Source organism: Leucoraja erinacea, chromosome 22 (assembly GCF_028641065.1).
Source record: "Leucoraja erinacea ecotype New England chromosome 22, Leri_hhj_1, whole genome shotgun sequence".
Taxonomy (NCBI): Eukaryota; Metazoa; Chordata; class Chondrichthyes; order Rajiformes; family Rajidae; genus Leucoraja; species Leucoraja erinaceus.
The window spans coordinates 6,728,436-6,755,212 of NC_073398.1; the positions used below are offsets into that span (position 1 = coordinate 6,728,436).

The 26,777-nt window shown below is 42.7% G+C and overlaps 1 protein-coding gene across 1 annotated transcript; it reads right to left on the bottom strand.

Annotated features, from left to right (window-relative positions):
• Positions 1 to 1,790: 1,790 nt before the first annotated feature.
• cmasa (cytidine monophosphate N-acetylneuraminic acid synthetase a) lies at positions 1,791 to 16,535 on the bottom strand. Its single transcript, XM_055652853.1, has 8 exons — positions 16,258 to 16,535; positions 14,512 to 14,654; positions 12,449 to 12,601; positions 9,964 to 10,094; positions 9,361 to 9,455; positions 7,309 to 7,450; positions 5,643 to 5,754; positions 1,791 to 3,648 (listed from the first exon to the last, which is right to left on the bottom strand). The coding sequence occupies exons 1-8, from the start codon at positions 16,428 to 16,430 to the stop codon at positions 3,371 to 3,373; spliced, it is 1,227 nt and encodes a 408-aa protein (XP_055508828.1). The 5' UTR covers positions 16,431 to 16,535; the 3' UTR covers positions 1,791 to 3,370.
• Between the last annotated feature and the right edge of the window lie 10,242 nt (positions 16,536 to 26,777).

The window sequence follows — 26,777 nt, forward strand, 5'->3', positions numbered from 1 at the left end:
TGCTGATGGTAGTAGCATAATGAATTCTGAAGTGTATAGACACATCCTATCTGCTCAAATTCAAACAAATGCCTCAAAACTCATTGGCTGGCGGTTCATTCTACAGCAAGACAATTATCCCAAACATACTGCTAAAGCAACAAAGGAGTTTTTCAAAGCTAAAAAATGGTCAATTCTTGAGAGGCCAAGTCAATCACCTGATCTGAACCCAATTGAGCATGCCTTTTATTTGCTGAAGAGAAAACAGAATGGGACTAGTGCCTAAAACAAGCATAAGCTAAAGATGGCTGCAATACTGGCCACCGGAGAAGATATTCAGCAACTTGTGATGTCCATGAATCGCAGACTTCAAGCAGTCGTTGCATCCAAAGGAAATGCAACAAAATACTAAACATGACTACTTTCATTTACATGACATTGCTGTGTTCCAAACATCATGGTGCCCTGAAATGGGGGACTATGTATAATTACAGGGATGTCATTTCTACATGGCAAAACCAAAATGTATAAAAATGCTCTTTATTAAATTCTGACAATGTGCACTTTAACTATATGATGTTTTCTATTGCAAATCTCAAATTGTGGAGTACAGAAGCAAATAAATAAATGATGGGTCTTTGTCCCAAACATTATGAAGGGCACTGTACATAAGGGCTGTATGGCCCATTCCATAAGGAATGGTCATTTGAGAGAAAAGTTATCAGCATATGGAATATAAGGCTCAATATGGACTAAGAAAAGCATGAACTAACAGAGGTGTGCTGGATAAACTGGAAACAGGTAGGAGTCAATTCAAAGTGGTTCAAGAGATGCAGGAGAGCTGGATAGGGAAATAGCAACTGAATGTCGCAGTTTTAGATAGGCATGACCAATAGAGGACATAATTGCTAAATGAACCAACATATCATCTGTACTGTGACAGAGCTGCGGAAATTTTGACAGGGTGGAGCGGGGATCCAGAGTTACTATTCATTATAAATATTGGGAAGGGGAGAGCAATGGAGTAAAGGAAGGGAGCAGAATGTGGGAATTCAAGTATTTGAAACAAATTCTATTTGCACCGAAGATAGACACAAAATGCTGGAGTAACTCAGCGGGACAGGCAGGATCTCTGGATAGAAGGGTCTCGAAACATCACCCATTCCTTCCATCCAGAGATGCTGCCTGTTGTGCAGTTACTCCAGCATTGTGTCTATCGTCGGGGCAATTCAGCATCTGCAGTTCTTTCCTACACATTCTATTTGCACTTCATTTCAAACGTTCACCAGACATTTAGAAGGATGAGGGGAGATCTTATAGAAATATAACATATAAAAGGACTGCACAAGCTAGATGCAGGAAAAATGTTCCCAATGTTGGGCGAGGCCAGAACCAGGGGGCCACAGTCTTAGAATAAAGGGGAGGTAATTTAAGACTGAGGAAAAACGTTTTCACCCCGAGAGTTGTGAATTTATGGAATTCCCTGCCACAGAGGGCAGTGGAGGCCAAATCACTGGATGGATTTAAGAGAGTTAGATAGAGCTCTAGGGGGCTAGTGGAGTCAAGGGATATGGGGAGAAGGCAGGCACAGGTTATTGATAGGGGACAATCAGCCATGATCACAATGAATGGTGTTGCTGGCTCGAAGGGCCGAATGGCCTCCTCCTACACCTATTTGCTATGTTTCTATTGCCCCAGTATTGAGTCATCACTGTACAGCAGTCATTCGGTGCATACAATGTGCATGTCTAATAGTTACTCACCAATAATTCCCACACAAGAGATTGCATAAATCAAAGAAAAAGCAGAGTTGATGAAGAGCACTCAGGACATATTTTTATTAACATGCCAGAGCTCAGAAACAAGTCCTTCAGACCATCAAGTCTATGCCAAACATCAAGCAGCTACTTTAATTTCTCCCATATGCCCATCCACCACTAGATTCTACCACTCTTGGACCAATTAAAATAATGTAATTTAGGCTTGTAGTGTAGAAGCATGTATTGTAATATTTAAAAATGTAAAACCTACCATATATGTTTGAATTTTAGTATACTTCAGAATGGTTTTAAACATAGGGCAGCTTCACACGTCTGTAGCACAATAACTGATTGAACTCGTTACAACAGGGAGCCCATCCAACCCATTATGTCGATGCTAACTCCCAGATACATCTTATACCCTCTTTATATTTTGTTACTTATTAATCTCCCCATTCAGTGGGTCAAGCAGCATTTACCGAGATGATGGATAAGTGACATTTTTGGTTGGGATCTTGGACTGATTATTTCGATGGGGCTGTACTGCATCTGGTGTTCCAGTAGGTCTGTGGGTTCCGGTACAAAACCAAGCATACACTCTGCGACTGTCTTGCTGAACATTTACTCTCGGTCTGTCAAGGACATTGGGATCTCCTGGTTGCTAATCATTAACTCCCCTTCTCCATACTGATCTTTGTCCTGGGCCTCCCTCCATTGCCAGAGTGATGCCACACACAAGTTGGAGGAACAGCACCTCATTTCACTTTCATATTGGCACGATGTTCACAATGATGTATCCCTCTTGGGACCTCACTGTCCCTAGCCAAGATTTGGCCCATCAAGGAACCACTTTGCCAGAGGTCATCTGTTGCCAGCCCCGATTTGTCATGCTCTTCTCCTACTTCCAGTTCTACACCCCTCCCTACAATCAAGCTGAAGAAAGGTCCCAACACAGCCATCTATCAATTTTCTTCAGGGATGCCCATCTTTGGTATAAATCAGCATCTGCAGTTCCATTTTGTTTCAGCACATCTTTGTTGTGGGAGAAAACTGGAGCACCCAGGGGAATCCTTCACGGTCACAGAGAAGATCTAAACTGCAAACAGGCAGCACCCAAGATCAGGGCTGAAACCAGATACTGCAAAACAGCAATTCCAACTACACCCAGTGTGTGCGAGGTCTACTTTACATTGGCCCATTTAACGCCATTAAAATGGTAAACAGACCCTCCCACTGTACACAACTCTATTCTCCCTTGGGTTCAGCAGCTACTTTCTGTTCTAGAGCTCAGACTGTCTCAGACTGACCCCAACCCACCAAATGGTTAACAGCACTATCTGAGGGTCCTGGATTTTCACAATTCTAAATATCTAACTTCCCCAATGAAAATTTGGGCGTAATCAGTGAGCGGGGAAGGAAAGAGAAATGGGAACAGGACATACACTTACAACATAAAATATAATTTAAATTAGATTCGTCAGAAATCGCTAGATTTAGTACTCCACTATGAAATTAGCAATCAGGCTTTTTTGCTGAGTGTTCACCATGTCAGGCAATGGATTGTACACAATGCTATTTTCCATTGGTAACCCATTCCTTGCTCTCTTCTCTCAGCTTGTTCACGATTTGATTTATTTGACTGTTATACAGGCAACATTGGATGGGCTTGTGTTTTCATGCGTATGCTTCTTATTGTTCATGCCTTCAGACGCATTGTCGTCTCCTGGGTTCTCAGCTCTGTATTTTTCCGTCAGCAGGGTCACGTAGTCAACAAACTCTTCCACGTTACCGATTCGACCTCTGCTGGTGCAGATGTAGTCTGCTGCATCGCAAACACGAGAGGCTGTGTCACCCGAGGCACCTCCAACATAAGCCTTCTTCAGGCACTCCAGATCAGACTCATCATTTCCTTTTGTGGGAGACAAAAAGATGTTTCAATGTTGGCATGCTTGTATGAACGACTATTGATGCCCGAACGGAACAATTTAACCCCATCGTCTCCTTTGTGCCAGAGCATTGTTTCCTCTTTAGTTTACTTTATAGATAGTGTGGAAACAGGTCCTTCGGCCCACCTGGTCTGCGCTGACCAGTGATCACCAAACACCAACACTATCTAACACACCAGGGACAATTTACAATCTTTACCAAAGCCAATTATCCTACAAACCTGTACGTCTTTGGTGTGAGAGGAAACAGGAGTACTCGGAGAAAACTCGCGCGATCATGGGATGTACAAACTGCATACAGATAACACCTGTAGTCAGGATTGAACCCAGGTCTCTGGCGCTGTAAGGCAGCAACTCTACTGCTGCACCACAGTGCCTGTTCCTAACTATGATTCTCAAGTGGGAGAATTCCGCCAACAGACACCTCATCCCCATTACATACAATTTCTCTGAGAGGTGGAGGAAGGAATGCCTACTGAAGTTTCACTGGCACAAGTCCACTTTTATCCCACTTGCAGGGTGCCAGGGCGCATCTGCATTGAACCAGCTTACAGACATTGGCCATTCGGCCCACCCAGTCCATGCTGATATCTGTGCTCCACTCAAGCCCTCCCCCACCTTTCCTCATCTACATTGGATCGCCACTCACATATCCTTTATCAGCCTCCCCTTAAATACAGCCAGCTGTGCCATTCACTTCACCCAATACCTGCGGCAGATTGTTCAACTTCATTACCCCTCGGTGTAAAGAACCTGAGGAGCTTCTTGAAACCACCAATAGCATAAAAAATCACGATGGGAATTGACAGGATATACTTTACAAGGATGTTGTCAAGTCTCCAGGGCCTGATGGGTGGTTGGGCAGGCAGGCTAGGTTGTTATTCCTTGGAGCTAGAGGAGCTGAAGGATGACTTTCCAGAATAATGTATAAAATCATGAGGGAATAGATAGGGAGAGTCTTTTACACAGTGTATGGGGAAATCAAGAACCCAAGGACATAAAGATTTAATAGGGACCAGAGGGGCAACTTTTTCACCCAAAGAGTGATGGATATGGTGAACGAGCTGCCATAGGAAGTGGTTGAAGAGGTAGCATTTGAAAAACATGTGGCCAGGTACTTGGATAGAAAATGTTTAGAGGGATATAGACCAAATATGGGTAAATGGGACTAGCTTAGATGGGGCATGTAATATTGCTCCACCTTTTCCAATTGGCCAAGGCTCACAACTTAGGCAGTTTTACCATGTACGTCAAACCAACTGGATTTTTTTTTTGGATGATGCAACTGGTTAAAATTGCTAGGTGTAAACTAATGAGGGCAGTGTATTTGGTAGGAAAAACAGAAAAGTGACGTGTTAGTTAATGCTGAGAGACTGGGAAAAGGGGTGGACCAAGGTGCTCTTGTTGACACCATTAATTGAAAGCAAATGGGCTGGTGCACCAAGCAGTTAACAAACAAATGACAGGTTGGCCTTCACTGCAATTGATTTTGAGCAGAGGAGCAAGAATGTTTTTCTTGAACTAAACAGCGCATTGGTGAGACCACATCTGGGGATTTGTGCGAAAAGCCCAATAAAACCTATAAAATTCTGACAGAGCTAGAGCTACAACAAGAATGCTTTTGCTCCCGAGATGAGTGATACAGGAGTGGGAGGTAACAGACTAAAAAACCTGGGCAAGGAGCATAGAGCAGAAATTCTTCACCCAGGCTGAAGCTGTGGAATTCCCTGCCACAGAAGACATTTACAAAGGAAGAAAGATTTCCCGACAAAAGGCATCAAAGGGATACAGGGAAAGAACAAGAATATGGCTGAGACAGAGCATCAGCTATGATTGCGTTGAAAGGCAGAGAAGTCTCAAGGAGACTAGTGGGCAGCTCTTGCTCCTATTTTTTTAATGTTTAATAACAGATTAATCCATGCAACAGTTGTGCAAGTTTTATGATGGAAACACTCACCAAAGTAAGCCACATTCTCCCAACTGATGCTCATATCCTTCATCAATTTCTCCACAGTTTCTTTCTTTGGCTCTTTGTCCCATTGTTTATCAGAGCCTCCAATTAATTTTACCTGCAATCAACAGAACAAACTACATGAAATGGATATGTTATTAAACTAGGTACATTTCACCCAGTAGGTAGGCGAGTGATTAAATCTTGGGGGCAGGGGGTAGAAGGAATGGAAATGTGGGAAATAAAATGTAGATGGTTGCTTGATGGTCACCATGGACTAAAGAGCCTATTTTTATGCTGTATTTTTGAACCACCAGCAGCTTGATATACATAGTAGTCCATCTGTTTGTTTTTCTGTCAGCAGAATTTTACATTTTAAACAGGGTTAATTTCCTTGCATTTTAATCCTCTGCTCCCCAATTCTAGCCAAAGCAATCAAACTGACTGGGCCTCAGAACTGATGATCCCCTGAATCTGCAGAGGGTTGGAAGCTGACAAATGGGGCAAAAGACCTGTAGATCACACAGCAGTTAACACAGGGGGAAGTTGCCAATGTCAGCAATGGAAGACGATCCCATTTACCCACACTCCTTCACCTTCATTGCACAAATTGACATGGATATTTCACCTGTCATTAACATTTCAGTGCCTTAAATATATATAGAAAAGTAGCCCATCCCTCTGTTCCAACACTATTTTATCTATATTATAGGCTCTCATTAACAACTCAATAAAGGTGCTTGATCCAAAACTGCTCGATCGAGACACCTCTAATCACAATTTCACAATGGAGCAGCTGAAGGTGGCTAAGTCTGGGACACTGCCCTGATTAACTCCATTGGTCAGGTCCTGGGGCTGGGATTAACAACCATTGCCCAAACTACCAATGTGCGATTCCAATCACTAAAGTGTTTTTCCTTTAATTCCCACTGCCTTCAGTCAAGTGGGTTGGTGATATCACTTTTGCATGTAGACACAAAGAACTGCAGGTGCTGGTTGACAAAAGAATCAAAGTGCTGGAGTAACTCAACGGATCAGACAGCATCTCTGGGAGACAAGGATAGGTGACATTTCAGTTCAGAACCCTTCTTCAGAAGAATAATATAGGGGAGATGGGGGAGACTTTATTTGTGCAAACTTTTATAAAACAGGAATATAATATAAAAGCAGCTAATGAGATTCAAGAGCAGCATGCTAACATTATACAAAACACAGGTTAGATCATAGCTGTGATGTATCTTGAGCACCCATCATCATCTCGCAGAGTATGTGATTACATTAAAAAGGGTTCATGAGATTTTACCAAGGCTGGAGAATTAAGGGCCTGTCCCACTTAAGTGATTTTTTCGGCGACTGTTATAGTCGTAGCAGGTCGCTGAAAAACCAGCGACTGGACCCCACCCTACAACAATGTCTATGACAACCTACCACCTAGTCGATGTCAAATTACCGACAAGGTAGTAGGTTGTCCATTAGGACGTCCACCTATGGCCACACCTACGTCACCTGGCGACAACCTACTAACAAGTCAAATGCTGTTCGTGTTACGAGCTTTGAAGATGCTATGGATGAATTTGAGATGCGGCAACACTTTCTAAAGGAGGGACTGAATTACTGCCGAGGTATTGCGGTGGATTTTGTAGATGTAATAAATAAACCAAAATATACTTACCCGAATGCTGCTGTCCTTCATTTGTTTTATTTCTGGCATATCTGACAATGTGTAACTTCGATCTTTGCATTCACGTTCTATCTGCAAGTCCCGGGAACAAACCAGAAGGCGTATTTTGTTCATTTTGCCAAAATAACCATACCTATCCAGATAAAAGAAACAGTTAAAGAGCCCCAACCCAAAACATAACCTATTCAGATTCACCAGAGATGCCGCTTGACCCGCTGAGTAAATCCAGCTTTGTGTTCTTGTGTTTCATTGTTTTTGGTATATTGAAACATCAGCACCTTTTCACTAATATCACAGCAACATCCTTCACTGAAGGATGAAAAATACTAAAATAGTTTAAAAAACAATGGACGAGCAACATTTACTTTTCTGGAATTTATCTTGCATTAAATATTATTCCTTTTATCCTGTGTCTGTACACTGCAGACGGTTTGATTGTAATCACATATAGTCATCCTGCAGACTGGACAGCACGCAACAAAGAAGCTTTTCACTGTATCTTGGTACACATGATAATAAACTAACCCAATAAAAAAAAAAGAGCAAGTGGAAAGAAAGGAACTGCACTTGGAACTTCAGACAGACCAAGGTAACAGAAGGTCCTACTCTGGCTATTAAAATGGTCAGTGTTGTGCAAGAAGAGCAAATGCCAAGGTAATGCGAAAAGGAATAATATCAGAGTGGAATTAAAGAACACGAGGGGAATTATGCAACAAATATGGAAAAGTAAATTAGATGGATTCAAAAAAGAAAACCCTGGAGGAGAGAAGACCAAATTAAAGTCCATAAGGTTAAATACGGACAAATGAGCATTGGTGCAAAAAGGTCAGGTGGCAAAGAGTAAATTTAGAGTGGAAATAACTAATTAGTCATTTGGAACAGATATTGTGGCTCCAAGAACCAGTTTGCACAGCCCCATGTTAAAAGTAGATATCGTGAACGAAACAGCTTGGCAGCAAATTAGGAGAACATGCGCAGGGCACTGTGATACTTGTGGGGGTATGTAATATTTGTACTGGGCAAACCAAACTAGTTACAATGGAGGAGCTCATGGAATGCATATAGAATGACTGATGTTAGTTCATTGTGCATATAAAAGACAAAAGCACTTTTCTTTTATGTTACTGTACTTGAGGCACATACAAGTGTCAAAGTGAACGACCAGTTATGAAGTTGTAGAATGTTCCATTCAGCCAATTCTGCCAAATGGTGAACTTTCACTCAAGTTCATTTTTCTGAATGTTGACTTTCCTGGCTTAGCCAGTAATTACTGGCCACCTGTAATCACCCTTGAGAAAATGGTGACAAAGTAGTTTGTGAGAAAATTAAGTTTTCGTGAGAAGCAATCTGACATTGTGGATCAAATCAATGCCTCTTCTCCAATTATATAAGCAATTTCAGAGAAATGTTCAGCGATTCTACCAAGATTTACAATCAAATGCTTCTCCGCGTCTTCAAATCCTATCCGGAGAAGTTTTTCCCAAGCATTCCACTTGCTAATGTGCTATGTAAGTTGAAAGTTTGAATCTCGGAAAACAATTAAAAGTGTGGTTCGTCCTAGCTGGCTTCCCTTTATCCACAAATACAATGCTTAATATTCAAAGTTACTAGAAATTAAGTAACTCTTATACCAATTTGGAAAAAAGACATTCATATTGTATTGCATCCTTTACAGAGTGGCAAACATGTGCATTTTGGAAGCACAATGACAATTATAAAGGTATTCAAATTACACATGGTTGAGATGTCACACACAAAATCAATCTTGTCCAACAAATTTAGTTTTAGGATACACGTTGGGTAGAAAAGTGAAGGCGTTCCTCTGGTCCCCAACCAGTTATACACCAATTTCAATATACTCCAATTTCGATATTTTAAAGCAGGGAGAAACCTTAAACTGTCATTTTTTAAATTATTCCAAACATTCACTGATTGAAAGAATAGTGAAATATCTCTGTTGATGTCCAACATCACAGAAATCTGGTACCAATAGACACAAAATACTTAGAGGTGAAACACTTCAGTCCACCAAGAGAATTTTACCTTTTTACTCTTTGTTCAGCAATGGGCCAGTCAATGTCGACATCAATATCCACACTGTACTCTGGTGCCATCTCATAGTAAGCCACTCTACCACCCTAGGCAAAGAGACAGGATACATGTTAACACCAAGTTCTCAACAACTTCCACACCATTGATGCCGATTGGGACATATACTCCAGACTTCCTGAAGTAAATCATCATCTCTTTCGTCTTGCTAACATTAAGGGAATGGTTACTGTCCTGACACCGTATCACTGTTCTCTATCGCCTTGCTGCACTCAATCTCATCATTGCTCGGTATCTGGCACAACCACAGTGCTGTCATCGGCAAACTCTCAAGTTCTCCATTGTCAACATCCTTGGGATTGCCATTGAGAAAAACTCAGTAAAACCCTGTTAATCCAGGGTTTGCACTTATCCAGAGGCATACCATGCTGTTAAGAGTGAGCTCTCAAACTGTTAAACAGTCTAACAGGAGAAATCAATGTGATGCTGCAAATTCAATTTAATTTATTCCCTTGTCAAGCAGATAACAATTGCCAATGGTTAGGGGTACAACTCGCATTATGGTAGGAGTAATAAAGGATTATACATGCCATATACCTGGAGACATCCAGACTTAATCAATGCTGCAGTAGCAAAATAGAATGATCCATTTTCATAGAGCTCTCCTGGCCAATCTTGTCTTCTCGGTCTTTTAGACGGATTTAAATTCACAGGTTGGGTTACCTGGCCTGTTAACAGTTAAAAATTAATTTAAATCAGTTGTTTGAAACTTCAAAAAATACTGCAGGCACCCATGTGCATTCTTGCTTCACCTACCCGTTAGTGGCTCATGGACATTCTTTGCACCAGCCCAAAGTCAGGTCCCCTCCCACAACTCTCCACTACTTACACAGAGGTGGAAGTGTCACTTCCTACTCTTGCCACAGACTGCAGTCCAATTTTCAAGCAAGGATTCTACTTTTACTGTTGTCCTGGTGAATTTCACCTACCCCAGAGCCAAAAATGGACCATTGTATCTTCCATTCATTTGTTCTTGTATCATTTATATCTTTTGTTCCCCTTTCCCCCGACTCTCAGTCTGCAGATGTTGGAAAAACCAAAGGTAGACAAAAATGCCGGAGAAACTCAGCAGATGAGGCAGCATCCATGGAGTGAACGAATAGATGACATTTCTGGTTGAGACCCTTCTTGAGAGTCTGAAGAAGGGTCTCGACCTGAAACATCACCTACTCCTTCGCCCCATAGACGCTGCATCACCCGCTGAGTTTCTCCAGCATTTTTGTCTACCTCAGTCTGAAGCAGATCTCTACCCAAAACGTCACCTATTCCTTTTCTCCAGAGATGCTGCCATCCACCTCCAACCCATGGACACACTACTTTGACTACAAAACTAATACGCTACAATGCCGAGAATTACTCAGCACTCAGCATTTTCTACATTACTCCATTCGACCAAAGTTTGATTTGATTATATTTATTATAGGATATATGATCTGTTTGAATAGCATACAAAACAAACCTTGGTACCCATGACAATAAATTTAAACCTACTGGCTATAACTCCCAACACTTGTTCCAGGTGAAAGAATAATTTGTATTTGTTTTTGTATAGGTTACATGAACACATTGTTAGAAATATTTGCTAAAGCAGGATGTTCAGAATACACAGTCTCCTCCATATCAAGTAATCTCAGGGGAAAATATTGTTTACAAGACTTTTATTGCTTTGTTGCAGGTTGGAACATGGGACAAGTTTGAATAACCTCATGATTGTGGAGGATGGACTGAAGGACAAAGTCCAGCCAAGTAGTACAGTAAAATGTGAGGTGGCAGAACAGCATCAACAGAGTGATTTAATGGTAAAAGCAACAGAATTAATGTAACAAAAGGAAAATAGTCTGTTGTACAGTGTGGAAACAGGCACTTCATCCCAACTTGCCCACACTGCCCAAAATATCAGAGCTACACTAGTCCCATCTACTTGCGTTTAATAGATTCCTATTAAATCTTTCCCCCTTCACCTTAAACCCATGTCCTCTGGTCCTCAATTCACCTATTCTGGGCAAGAGACTATGCGCCTGTCTTAGAATGAGTAAGTGGTCTGGTTAAAAAAGGATTTAGATTCAGATTCCAAATATATAATCACATGCACTTTACCAGATGAACTAAATCATTATAAAAATTATCTTAACACCGCACAATCTCATCACCGTACTTCTAATAGTTAATTTACCACATAGGCCGTTAGGCCCATCGGATCTATGGTGACTCTCAGGGTGTTTCCATTCGTCTACTAATTTCCGCTGTAACTCTTTTTCTGTTTGCTACTGCACAACTGCCAACAGCTGGGCTACCCCCTCCTCTCCACAAACAAGGTTATACATCTTTAGGACGTGGGAGGAAGCCAGAACTCCAGGGGCGAACACAATGGGACAGAAGGAGAAGGTAAAAGATCAAACCCAGTCACTGGGAATGTGAAAATACAGCTGAGCAGCACTACTGTCTCCCAGGTAACTTTCTAAAACGCAGGGAATGCATGATTTAGTTGTGGAATAAGTCAGGAAGTTGGTGCCAAGGACAAGAAATTGAAGGCAAAATGGACACAGAAGAGGCTAATGATGGGGAAAGCAAGAAGTGAAGGCATTGCAGGGCTTACAGAAGATGGTTGAAACAGGGTAGAATTAAGGTAGAAAGGGATTGGTGATAGTTTCCACAAGTCTGGGACACAGAGGGAATATATAAAATGTTGAGGAACACCGAGGTATGGGCTAGTACTGAGAGCTGCAAGGCAGCTTAGAGAGAGGAAGGCAGTGGATGCCACTGGTAAAGGCAACAGGGGAAGATGTGCGGTTGAAACAAGGGTTTTACATAGTTTGTCAGAACATTCAATCACACAGCTAAACTTCAGACAATACATGTTCAGGTAACTCATCTGCAGTTTTAAATACCAAGCTCAACACTTTCCCTGTATGCTTTATTTCAAGAATAACTAACATTTAATCAATTAGAACAGATCAAAAGTTGCTAAATTCCAAGGGTCAGATTTTAGTCCAAAGTTAAAAATAATGTACAAATGGTCCACCTTCTGCTACCTCCATCCACCGAAACTGATGACGTCGAACAACAGAAAACACAGAATCGAATTCCTTTTCTTTTATCATCTGTATCACTTCGATCAAGTGAGATGGTTTGAGACAGGGGGAAGTGCACTGTATATTACCAATCACATCAATCTCTGTCATAAATAAACACAAGAATGGTTATTCTTAGTAAAAAGCAAGAAGGAATGATGATTGCAAAATGCCATTCAATCAGATTTGTAAGATTTGGTTGTCATTGAGGTTTTGGGTGAACAATACTATTGTAAGAATCATGCATCTAACCAGGATAAAGACCAGAAGTCACAAGAGGGAGCCGACTGACAATGCAATTATAAAGTTAGAAGCAGTTCCTTTCTTTACAGGAAGTTGGTTTCTGGCCCACATCTGCATTTAAAATCACACCAAGGAAATGTTTCAGATAAAAATGTAAAGTGTTGTGGAGAAAATGTAAAAAAGTCATCATATTGTCATGCTTTCACTGAAGGAGGTAATAAAACAAAGGATTTCAGTTACCTAATATTTACTAAACATGTTTGCTAGAGGCATGTCAGATTGTACACTGTACAAAGTCAAAATATTACTTTTAAGAGACCTTTGGGTCTTCATCTCAAGAACTATATAGTATCAAATGATGTATAACGATATATCAGATGTAATTTTCAGCAGATTTGGCACCGACCGGATAAGCAGGGACTCATTTCCAGGACTCTCTTCCCTTAACACCCCCTCCCCAAGTGTAAAGAGAAACATGCCGAGAAAAGATATTTCCATTTGTGGACAAACCAAATCTCAAGAATCAAAGATGCCAAGTGAGTGGTTTTAAGTGTAATATGCCAGAATGACAGAACAATAGACAATAGGTGCAGGAGTAGACCATTTGGCCCTTCGACTCAATGTGATCATGGCTGATCATCCCCAATCAGTACCCCGTTCCTGCCTTCTCCCCATATCCCCTGACTCTGCTATTTTTAAGAGCCTCATCTAGCTCTCTTGAAAGCATCCAGAGAACCTGCCTCCACCGCCCTCTGAGGCAGAGAATTTCACAGACTCACCACTCTCTGGGAGAAAAAGTGTTTCCTCGTTTCCGTTCTAAATGGCTTACTCCTTATTCTTAAACTGTGGCCCCTGGTTCTGGACTCTCCCACCATCGGGAACATGTTTCCTGCCTCTAGCGTGTCCAAGCTCTTAACAATCTTATATGTTTCAATGAGATATCCTCTCATCCTTCTAAACTCCAGAGTGTACAAGCCCAGCCGCTCCATTCTCTCAGCATACGACAGTCCCGCCATCCCAGGAATTAACCTAGGAAACCTACGCTGCACTCCCTCAATAGCAAGAATATCCTTCCTCAAATTAGGGACCAAAACGGCACAATACTCCAGGTGTGGTCTCACCAGGGCTCTGTACAACTGCAGAAGGACCTCTTTGCTCCTATATTCGATTCCTCTTGTTATAAAGGCCAACATGCCATTCGCTTTCTTCACTGCCTGCTGTACCGGCATGCTTACTTTCATAGACTGATGTACAAGGACCCCCAGATCCCGCTGTACTTCCCCTTTTCCCAACTTGACACCATTTAGAAAGTACCAACTTGACGCCATTTAGATAGAACAATTAAATACTTTCTTGCAGTAGCACAACAGTCCTGTAAACACAACACACACACACACAATATGCAACCTAGGGCCATTCAACAGAAAATTCAGTAAAACAATGGGCTCAGAATGTGGAATACCCAAACACAGCCATCAACAGTATTAAAACTTTTAAAGACAGGTAAATCCAATATGAACAATTATAGATTGTTATATTCCAAGGTTCAGCTGAGGGGAACCAAGAGATAGGTTGGGATGGGGAGTAATAAGAATGGGAGGACTTGAGCAAACAACCCATTTCCAGACTTTTGCTCCTTGCCAATCATCTGTCTGTCTTCAGTTTTGCAAAGGACAGTCAGGAAGGCATCTCAGCCCAGGATTATGGTGTGTACTTGCAGTGCCATTCCTTTCAACATGCATTGTGGTATTGTAACTGTCAACTACAGTACCTTTGTGCACTTCAAGGAATTCCATAATAGCATCCAAAGAAGTTGATGAATCATTTGATGCTGCTGCACTTCTACGGTGTACTTGAGCTCCATATTTTTCAGCTACTTTCGCAATTTCATCGTGGTCAGTTGAAACCCATATGCTATTTAACAAAGTAAAATCAGTTTTCTCAGCATGTTTTAATATTACAGATACCTTCACGATTTCAGATATTTAAGTTGTTTACTTCTGGAACATGCAAAAACGTATACTGCATACAAACTAATGCCAAAAGCAATGAACAATCTGAACACGCCTTCCCTAGAAGTGCTTTGAGAAGAACAGTTACCAACAGAAACCACTTGATGTCTATTGGCAACAATCCATCTCTAAATCTACTTAAATTAAATTACTGTGCTGAGAGAATAGATATTAAGGCCCAGGGGGGGTCACATAAACCCGTTACAAAAGTCTCTGAGAGCAACGTGCAGAGGAACCAAGCAACTGGCAGAACAAGTTATAGGGTGATTTCACGAAAGGTCACTGGGTCATAAGTCTTCACGCACGGAGCCGCAAAATCCAACTGGGGTACAAACGTCACTTCCAGTACATGTTATTAATGCTAGAAACGCGTACTTTCAAACCTGTTAAAAACCGCGAAAACGGTTATTTTTTTGCGCTATAAATAGCTGTGCCAGTCGGGGTGACCGTGAGACACAGCTATCCTACTTTAGAGTTCCAAAGATTTAAAAAAATGAAGGTAAAGAGAAGAAAGAGCGGAGGGGAAAATAACAGCGAAAGATATAAAGATAGAAAATATCGGGAATTATCGCGTTTGCTCACTGCATTTCATCAAAACATCAATAATGCCTTAGTTTTGATGAAATGCAGTGAGCAAACGCGATAATTCCCGATATTTTCTATCTGTATATCTGCACGGCCAACAACCTCCGCTGTTATTTTCCCTTCAGCGCTCTTCTCTTTACCTTCATTTTTCTTAACCTTTGGAACTCTAAAGTAGGATAGCTGTGTCTCACGGTCACCCCGACTGGCACAGTTATTTATAGCGCAAAAACTAACCGTTTTCGCCGTTTTTAACAGTTTCTAGCATTAATAACATGTACTGAAAGTGACGTTTGTACCCCAGTTGGATTTTGCGGCTCCGTGCGTGAAGACCTATGACCCAGTGACCTTTCGTGAAATCACCCTATAGAGGAGTATAAAATGAACTCTCAGCCTCACCTCACCAACCCCCACAGCCCACTACAGTAGTTGGGCAGGGTGTGACTACTCCCTGCCCCACAGCCCTCATTCTATCCCCCTCCCCACACCAACAGCCTTGGATATTATTTGTCATATAGACGAGCTCGATAAATAAGCTCTCTGGCGCTCTCTCTCCCTCATCTCCACTGCCCAGCCCCCACCCCCATCAGTAACAGCCATTCGAATATTCTTTGCAATGTAGATCTCTCAGCCACTCTTCCTCACCCCTGCCCTTCCGCTCAGCTCCCCCTCCCCTGACATCAGTCTGAATTTCGTTGTACATGGCCCATGTTACAATGACAATAAAGAAACTATTCTATTCTAAAAAGAAGGGTCTCGACCCGAAAGGTCGTCCATCCCTCTCCTCCATCCCTTCTCCCCAGAGATGCTACCCGTCCCGCTGAGTTACTCCGGCGCCTTGTGTCAAGCCCTCTGGCTATTCTTTACACTATAGATGATCTCTCGGCCTCCCTCTCCTCCCCTCCCCGCCCACCCCACCCCACCTGTGGAAGCGGCGGCAGTCGGTGGCAGCGCCGAGCACCCATGCGAGGAGCGGGCGGCCGGCGAGCGGCTTGATGTTCTTCAGGCTGATGCCCTTGCTGCCGCCGCGGGCCAGCACCAGCGCGGCGATGTTCGGTTCCCTCCCGGCCTCGGCCCCGGTCCACCGGCTAGACATCACTGCTTTACCCCGGCACCCCCCCCCCCCCCCCCCCCCCCCAGACCGAAACACCGGTAATAAAATGGAAGCGACCGGAGCCGGATGCGACAGAACCTTCTAGGGCAGCGCGGCCGCCATTAATAAAGCCGATGACGTCAGCGAGGGAAGGTTACGTGGCGGGGGCGATGCGTCAGTGGGCGTCACTGTACGTGTGGGACCTGGCCACGTCTATCTTTAAACAGAAAGTAAGTGGTACCTCACTCATCTATTAAATACATTGCTTTGGCCCCTTGGGGGGTCCCCCAGGTCTACATGCAGTGGGTGGTACCCAGCAGACTCCCAATTCCGTTCATTTCAGGTGACCCTCCACACACTCCCATAGTCAGACACAAAGATCTTCGTTCTAAGATCTTTGGTCAGACATTGGAACCTAGTTCGTCTAATCTAATGTCTCTGGGCTGTTTAAGATTCCAACATCTACTGTTCCTTGTGCCTCTGAAAATAGGTGGAACAGTTTAGCACATTTTTCTTCAACTAGAGGAATCAGTTTTAGTTTAAGAGCTTGCCTTACATTAAAGTTATATTATTTACGTTGATAAAACGAAATAACTTGTAAAACTGCCTTTCACAACAGAGGGTGATTTGTAAATAACTACTTTTGTAATAGGGGGGTTGCACGTAAGGTCACTGGGTCATAGGGCTTGGCGCACAGAGCCGCTCAATCCATCTGGATGACATCCGTAACTTCCGGTATATGTTATTAATGCAAGAAACGCGTACTTTCCTACCTGTTAAAAAACGCCAAAATGTTGAATTTTTGCGCTGTAAAAAATTGTGGAAGTCGGGGTAAGTGTGAGAGAGACATGTACCCAACTTCAGAATTCCAAAAGTGAAGCAAAATGAAGGTAAAGAGAAGCGAGAGCTGAAAGGGCAACAGCAGCTAAAGTGCCTGGCGAACATTGGCCGTGCAGATATCGGAATTGAAAATATTGGCCCTCGCGTTTGCTCACTGCATTTCATCAACTGTAAGGCATTATTTGTGTGTTTTTTCTGATTCCTTTGGTATCTAAAAGTCTCAGAAGGTGATAAATCATAGCTGTAAAGGGAGCTTCTGAGGCGTTTCAGCACACAGTATGTAAAAACCCGGTGTTCAGAACCATGGGCGATTTAGGTAAATTTTCAGCCAGATTTATCGCTGCTGAAACTTTTTAGATGCAAAAGGAATAAAGAAAAAACACAAATAATATCTTAGTTGATGAAATGCAGTGAACAAACGGCCAATGTTCGCCAAGCATCTGGCTGTTGTTGTCCCGTCAGCTCTCGCTTCTATCTACCGTCATTCCTCCTTACTTTTGGAATTCTGAAATAACTTGTAAAACTGTCTTTCTCACGCTTATCCCGAAAATAAATACTTTTTTACAGCGGGGGGTTGCAAATTTCGACCATTTCGACATATTTCGGCGGGCGCACAGACGGGCCCGCTACGCTGGAAACATCCGGTTCCGCCTACCTGCAGTTTAATGCAAGCGTGTAATTTCCATCTGTTAAAAGCCGCCAAAATGTTGACGCTGTAAAAAATTGTGGAAGTCGGGGGTTATGCCGTGAAACCTCCCTATAAGCAGTGCCGGATTTACGTATAAGCTAAACAAGCTATAGCTTAGGGCCCCCACTTTCTAGGGGGCCCCTGAAAAAATTGAAAAAAACGGGGTGTACATTTCCAAAATATAAGTGCCTTGCACAAGCGCACAACAGTAAGGCCAGCACATTTGTGTTTTTTCTTGATTCCTGTGGTACTGCAAAAGGCAACTGGTAAATCTGGGTAAAACTTTCTCTCTCTCGCTTTTGAATTAAAAAACCCACTTGAGATTTGGGCGATTTATGGCTGTCCAGCCAGATTTCGCTTCTGAAACTTTTAAGATGCCAAAGGAATCAAGAAAAAACACAAATAATATCTTAGTCGATGAAATGCAGTGAACAAACAGCCAATGTTCGCCAAGCATCTGGATCAAGCAGCATTTCAGGAGAGATTGGATAGATGACACTTCACGTCGGGACCCAACCTTTGAAATGTTGGAATGTTGCAGCCGGTATCAAAGATCTTATAGCGAGCAAGATAGTCCACTCCTGCTAAATACAATGGGCTGACGTGTAGTACGCAACGGAGCGAAACGTGGGCCATTTCTTCGTCCATTTCAGTAACCCGACCCGACTTTGTATATCCCTCGCAGTGTAATCAGCGTTGCGGGGGAACAGTTTGCGTGTGTGATATAGGATTAGGTTCATAATTCTGTTCAATCATGATTCTGTTAAATTTTGTTAAAGATTAATATGTTATATAACACATTATGATTCTGTTAATTGTCTTTTTTTAATGTTTTTTTAGGCAAGGCAAGGCAAGGCAAGTTTATTTATATAGCACCATTCGTGCAAACAGCAATTCAAGGTGCTTTACGGGAAAGAAAAAATAAAATAGTCAATAATTTAAAAATTGCAAGATAAGCACGACAAATGTATGAATAATAAAACAACGTCAATGAAACAATAAAACGATTTTAAGAAGCACATAAAAGGGGTTAAAATTAGATGGTTAAGATTACCTGCATGTCGGGTTATGGACAAGCTATAGTAAACAACAGTGTTTTTGGGCCTGATTTAAATGCGCTTACAGTCTGTGCACACCTCAGGTGTTCAGGGAGCTTGTTCCACAGCTGTGGAGCATAAAAACCGAATGCTGCTTCAGCCTTTTTAGTTCTGACCCTGGGAACACAGAGTAAACCTGTCCCTGAAGACCTGAGGAGTCTAGGCGCCTCATATACAACAAGTAGAAACATAGAAGTAGGTGCAGAGTATGCCATTTTGGACCTAGCACCCATTCAATATGCCTTGTAGGTCCAAACTCAACAGAATTCTGATCCCCTTAGCCAAAGGGCCACATCCAACTCCTCTTACACACAGCCAATGAACTGGACTCAAACTACCCTTAAGGACAGGAGTTCCAGAGATTCACCACTCTCTGTGTGAAAAAAGACTCTCCTCATCTGCCATTTTGGATAAGCTCAGTAACAGAATTTAAAATGATTTCCTTTACACACAGGGAGCCAGTGCAAAGATTTAAGGACAGGTGTAATGTGGTCCATTTTCTTGGTGTTGGTCAAGACTCTGGCAGCGGCATTTTGGATAAGCTGCAGTTGTTTAATTGTGTCTTCTTTGGACAGAAATCCCTTGATTCTTGCAATATTTTTTAGATGGTAATAGGCAGATCTGGTAATGGTCTTTATATGGCTTTAAAATGCTTTTATCTTTAAATGGCTCATGTGCTGTGTTTAAGTTTGAGTTGATTTTTGTATTACTCTTGCACTCTGTAATTCATCTAATCACACTGTTCACAACAGCGGTATCTGGAAAATAATAGCAACATGAAGATTCCAGTTGCTCTGATCTTGGAATCTTGGAATGTTCCTTAATGTTTTTTTGTGTCTATGGAATTGTTTTTCAACAATAAAATGGGTCTGGTCTTCCCAATAGCCAGAGAGTGGAATGAGATCTGTCTGTAATGGTGGGGTTATCTAAGTGAAGTATTTAACAAAATAAAATTTGTTTTGAGCTAGATTAAAAAACAAGGTATAACTTAAGGATGGTTTTATTCAGTGACCATACAACTGATTAGATTGTGTCGGAAAGAACACACATACATGAATGTGATATAGATGTATATAATCATATAACACACACATGTATATATTTCTCCAGATTTGTATATATAATGATAAACTTTATTTCGGACTCAAGGCACAAGGGACAACATTATATAGAAATACATTGCAAACCTCTCCACAACTTTACCCTGGCGTCCCAGCCGTGCTGATCCGGGCCAGACTTCCCACACGCTGTGGAAGGAACTTAGGCATCTTTTTGCTTTTTATTGTGAGGCAGAGAGGCAGAAAGAAAATGAGGAGAAATGAGAAAATGAGTCTTTTACCAAAAGTGTTTGATTTTTACAAGGATGTTTTCGTAACTGGCTTCTGTCTCCACACTAGTATCTTTGCTCCGCTATGGCGGACAAAGATGGCGGAGACGGAAGCCGGTTATGAAAATGGGACGAAATTTACCCATGACTGCCCGTAACCGTACTACGTCTTTTTCGTCGAGTGGGCTATCTTGCTCGCTATAGGATCTTTGGCCGGTATGACAATAACAAGCATTTCTTGTCTTCTCAGGCAGTCGTTTGAGATTGAGAATGACTTGCCTTCATTCCTGTTTTGCAGGTTTCAAGGTAGTTATTAGAATCACAGACTCTCACATAAATGGGAAAGAGGATGGCTGACTAAGCTGAGTGGAAAGTCTGGTCTGCGTGATGGATGGGGCTTCATCCACAACTCTATGCAATTTCTTGTGGTCTTCGGCAGAGCTGTTCCCAAACCAAGCTGTGATGCTATTCAAGTTATGTTTTCTATGCTGCATTTGGGCAGCACAGTGGCGCAGCGGTACAGTTGCTTGCTGCCTTACAGCCCGGTTCGATCCAGACCATGGGTGCTGTCTGTGCGGGGTTTGTGTATTCTCCCTGTAACCGCTGAGTTTTCTCAGAGATCTTCGGTTTCCTCCCACACTCCAACGACGTACAAGACGTAGAGGTAAATTGGCTTGGTATAAGTGGAAATTATCCCTAGTTTGCATACGATAGTGTTAATGTGCAGGGATTGCTGGTCGGTGTGGACTCGGTGGGCCAAAGGGCCTATTTCCATGCTGTGTTTCGAAACTGGAGACCTGTCTCAGCTCCTCATGAAGTAGAGGCGTTGGTGTGGTGTCACTTCAATGTGGTTGGTCACATTGTTGGCAATATGATGGTGAGTATATGGATTGAGCTGCCACAGGATGTAATTGTGGTAGGTACAATAATCTATATAGTTAAAAGTCTCGTCTTGACCACTCCCTGTCTGTGCTGTGTATTTATTTTAGAAAAAACGCTACCATATATCGCTATAATTTTTGGCCATCTTACTTACAGTCCTCCTCCAATGTGCAGGCCCTGAGGATTTTTCCCATCGATGAAAAATAAAAAAGTTATGAGTCTTTAAAAAACCTTGGGATCCTCTATCCTGTCAATCACCACGATAAAGGTAACGCCCCTTCCGGGGGGAGGTAACTCCCATTCCGGGGGGGCAGGACTATAAAACCCCGGATGCCTGAACATGACTCAGTCACTCTGCAAGATCGCAAAGGAGAGGCCACGACTCTCATTCTAGGCTGTGAATCAACTGAACTGTGAGTCTGCAATGTACTTGCAATAAATGATTTGCTAGCCCTTAATGAAAATGAAATGAGTTGTTTGGCCTGCCCTGTGCTAGAAACTGCAATGGCAAAGGAAATGAAATGAAAATGCAATCAGCTGTTTGGCTTGGCCGGCCTTGTGCTTGAATGGCAATGGAAATGAAATGAAAATGCAGTCAGCTGTTTGGCTTGGCCTGCCCTGTGCTTGAAACTGCAATGGAAATGGAAATGAAATGAAAATTAAATGAACTGTTTGGCCTACCGTGTGCTTGAAACTGTAATGGAAATGGAAATGAAATGAAAATGCAATGAGCTGCTTGGCCTGCCCTGTGCTTGAAATTGAAATGGAAATGAAATAAAATGGGTTGTTTAGCCTGCCTGAAACCACTAATTTTGGCTCACAAGGCCCCTATTAGCCGAGAAATCAATCCCTTTTGCCCAAAATGCCCATATTAGCCCAGGAGGAGCATTTTGGCTCAAAAGGCCTGTGCCAGTCCAGGAAAAGTCCTGAAAAAGTGCATTTCACTGAAATTCCAATCAGATTTTATTTTAAGAGCTCCTTCCGCCAGTCAGGCCTGTACTAGCCCAGGAGGAGTCCCTTCGGCCCATCAGTAAGTATTCCCCCTGCAAGTATTAAACTTCACCCCAGTATTTTTCTCCCTCCCTTCATTGGCTCCCTGTGAGGTCCAGGCCAGGATAGACTTTCCTCCTTCATTGCTGTGATCTGCAGAAAAAGATGGAAAATTTCCAAAATTGATTCTCCACCCTCTTCCCCTTCTCTCTCTCACAGAGTCTCTCACCTGTTTCAGGCAGAATTACTGGCAGTTTCTGAGCTGCCAGCCCACTAGGCCTCAGTGACTGAGCTGCCAGCCCACCAGGCCTAAGTGACTGAGCTGCCAGCCCACCATGCCTGAGTGTCTGAGCTGCCAGCCCACCAGGCCTGAGTGTCTGAGCTGCCAGCCCACCATGCCTGAGTGACTGAGCTGCCAGCCCACCAGGCCTGAGTGTCTGAGCTGCCAGCTCAAGAATCTATTCAGCCCCCAATGCCCATACTAACCCTCTGGAAATCAGTCCCTTCGGCCCACAACACCCATACTAGCACTCCAGAAAGCCCCCCTCCCCACTGGCCACCAATATAGGAATTGGTGGAGAGGTGGAATATTGCGTTGGGGGATCAGCCCTCCCATGTGAACATGGGACCCAACTTTTAGTCTAGTAACATTTAAAGACATTTGGACAGGTTTATGGATAGGAAAACACAAGATGGATATGGGCTAAATGAGACTAGCTTAGATGAGACATCTTGGTCAGTATGGATGAATTAGGCCAAAGGGCCTGTTTCTATGCTTCATATGACTCTATGTCTCTAATGTGATCTATTGTACATTAATATTCTATGAAAAGTATCTGCTTTCAATGTTTTCTGCTTGCCCATATCTTTGTCAAGATACACTTATTTTAAAGTCATACAGGAGGGAGATAGGCCCTTCGGCCCAACCCCTACATGCTGACAAAGATGCCCCATCAGAGTGCATCCTATTTACCCAAGTTACTCTCTAAAACTTTCCCATCCCTGTACCTGTCAAAGTCTCTTATCTGTGTTGTTACTGCACCTGCCTCAACTACTTCCTATGGAAACCAGTACAAAACTACAGGTGTGTGTAAATTTTGTTTGCTGTTCCCTAATATCAAACATGACTAGTTCTGTAATTGGTCTGCTACTGCTGTTGAAGTTCCCGGATCCTCCCTTTGGCCACTTTACCTTGTTTACAATTGTTTAGCCTGTTTTAAAGAGACTGGAGATGCTGGAATCTTGAATAAAAAAGGATAAAATGCTGAAGGAGGTCAGCGAGTCAGGCAAAATCTGTGGAGGAATGTGGATACGACATTTTGTGTTGGGACCCTTCTTTCAACATTTTTTAATTATTTTTATTTTAAATTTTTATTAGAAGTACAGTAAATTACAGTAATACACATCACATATATCTTATTACATTTGTTGTACCACTTTGTTTTTCGAGCTTTAAAAAATATAGAAATTAAAAGAAGTAAGGAAAGTGAGCAATAATCGTGAAGGTGCAGGAAAGTGTTGGGAAAAGAAAGCCCCTTAGGGAAGAAGTTAGAGAAGGAAGTAAAGAAAGGAAATAAGACCCTAGAAAGAAAAGAAAAAAAAAAGGAAAAACAATCGCTCTATTATAACACAAAACTCCGCAAAAAAGGATATACCAACCATGTTTTGTTTTTTTAAAGTTTTTTTTAACTCAGCTTTACCTCTTGCCGAACTCAACAAGAGCTGACAGTTCCTGAAGTTCCTAAAGAAAGCTCCTGACTTGAAACATCACCTAACCATGCAGTTCCTTCTTAAACACTCCTAAAGTGATGCCACCTGACCTGCTGAGTTACTCCAGCATTTTGTGTCTTTATTTGGTAAACAGGGGTTTGCATTTCCTTGTTACTATCATACTAAGAGCTGACAGTTCCTTTTTAGTTCAGGCTCCCGTACCTTTTGATGTTGCTCTTTAACTATCAGTCATCATCGGAAGTTAAAAGGTTGCCCAAGGTAAAATTGTGCATGACCTTTAGAAGTTCACAATAGATCATTGTGTATTCAGAGGCCCCTTTCCAACATATGGCAGGCGGTACAATACACCATCAGAATGGTTCTATTTTCCATCTGTGCTTACAGTCCAAAGGCTGCAGCTTGTTTCACTTTCTGAAGCAAGGGGGCCATCATTTATTTAGCCCCCTCCAGAATCCAATTGACTACCAAAGCAATCTGCAGCCAATTAAATACCGAAGTTGCCATAAGGTTTGGATTGCAGTTAGGACCTTGGATGAGTTAACGTTTCAGCAAATGTAATGTGATAATGAGGCAAGGCAAAATCAGGCCTGCTTGAAATTTGCGTTTTGAAAGATCTACCTTTAACAGTACCAACAGCATACAAACGGCGTAACAGCGTCTCATTCAGATTGCTCTGCTGACCTATCTTCAGAAGAGTCTCTGAGTCAAACTGAGATGGCAAGAAGGATCTCAACCCAAAACATCACCTATTCCTATTGTCTGGAGTGGGCTGCCTGACCCGCTTAGTTACTCCAGCACTCTGCGTTCAGTTTAAGATTCCAACATCTACTGTTCCTTCTGCCTCCGAAAATAGGTAGAACAGTTTAGTCAATAAGATACACTTCCTTATATCTTACACTTCCTTATCTCTGTAACTCCCTCTCCCCTGACGCTCAGCCTAAAGAAGGGTCTTTACCCAAAACGACATCCATTCCTTCTATCCAGAGATGCTGCCTGTCCCGCTGAGTTGCATTTTGTGTCGATCTTAGGTGTAAACCAGCTTCTGCAGTTCCTTCCTACACATTCTCCTAAAATGCTGCCTGACATGCTAAGTTACTCTAGCACTTTGTGTCTATTTTTTTGTAAACCAGCATCTGCAGTTCCTTGTGTCTCATCTGAATGGTCAGGCCGAGAGCCGTGCTTGCCCCTGCCAGAAATATTCCTCATTTGCATGTGGCTTTTATCAATTCTGATATGAATCAGAAACCACATCATGCGTAAAAGTTTTTTGTCGTGGGGAGCAGATATATCAGACCTGATCAAATAGAACACCTTGCTTCTCAAGTAATAAATTAATTTTTGTTTTACTGGTACTGAAGATTTAAAGGGCTAGATAGAGAGGGGATGTGGAAAAGATGTTTCCACTATTGGGATGGTCTAGGACCAGAAGCCAGCGCCTCAGAATAAGAGGACGTACCTATAGGGAGGCACGTATTGTCAAACAGTGATCTTTATTAAGTTAACAAAAAAACAGCTCCCAGAACCACAACAAGGGGCAAGGGTGTTACCAACAGTATATATATATACCGCAGGGAGGACCCGTGACTAGCTCTTCCCGCCATACCAAGTCACATGATCCAACCCCACGAGTGGCTAACCACCAGGGACTGCCACAGAACCGAAAGGAAAGGGAAGTTGGCCCCACCCCTCACATTACAGTGATGGAGCCCGCAGGAAATCGGTGCCCAGCAACGGCTGGGACACGTCGGCAATGGTGAATGGCCAGGTGAAACGGCAAATGCCAAAGAGGAACGGGATCGTGCGGACGCCGTAAGTCCGTAAGGTTCTGCCATTTGCGGCAGTTAACAAATCCCAGAATGAGTGTCCACCCCCGATGGGGGAAAAACGCTGACTTCTGCTCCTGTCACCACCAGGGATGGTTGTCCTGAGTGCTGGTCCCATGCATACAGGCGGTGTATCTGGCTGACCGCCGAAGTGCTTACTGGCGGCTGGACCCGGCATTTCAAGTTCAAATTCAAGTGAGTATATTGTCATGTGTCCCTGATAGGACAATGAAATTCTTGCTTTGCTTCAGCACACAGAACATTGTAGGCATTTACTACAAAACAGATCAGTGTGTCCATATACCATAATATAAATATATACACACATGGATAAATAAACTGATGAAGTGCAAATAACAGATAAGCGTGTGGCCAGGATGGTGTGGGTCTTTGATGATACTGCCAGCCTTTTTGAGGCAGCGACTGCGATAAATCCCCTCGATGGAAGGAAGGTCAGAGCCGATGATGGACTGGGCAGTGTTTACTACTTTTTGTAGTCTTTTCCTCTCCAGGGCACTCAAGTTGCCGAACCAAGCCACAATGCAACCGGTCAGCATGCTCTCTACTGTGCACCTGTAGAAGTTAGAGAGAGTCCTCCTTGACAAACCGACTCTCCATAATCTTCTCAGGAAGTTGAGGTGTTGATGAGCTTTCTTGATAATTGCATTAGTGTGCTGGGACCAGGAAAGATCTTCAGAGATGTGCACGCCCAGGAATTTGAAGCTCAAATTTGAATTTGAATTTCAACCATTGACCCATTGATATAAACAGGGCTGTGGGTCCTCCTCCTCCTTCCAAAGTCCACAATCAGTTCCTTGGTTTTGCTGATGTTGAGGGCCAGGTTATTGCGCTGGCACCATATGGACAGTTGCTCGATCTCTCTTCTATACTCTGACACATCCCCATCAGTGATACGTCCCACAACAGTGGTGTCGTCAGCGAAATTGATGATGGAGTTCGCACTGTGACCAG

Bases quoted from the DNA above. Each gene is read 5' to 3' on its own strand.
- cmasa (XM_055652853.1), bottom strand. From the start codon at position 16,430: ATGTCTAGCCGGTGGACCGGGGCCGAGGCCGGGAGGGAACCGAACATC. The intron at 12,602-14,511 runs GTACTGTAGTTG...TATTTATGACAG, and splicing joins ATTCCTTGAAGTGCACAAAG to AGATTGATGTGATTGGTAAT. The intron at 10,095-12,448 runs GTGGACCATTTG...AACTGTTAACAG, and splicing joins GTGGATGGAGGTAGCAGAAG to GCCAGGTAACCCAACCTGTG.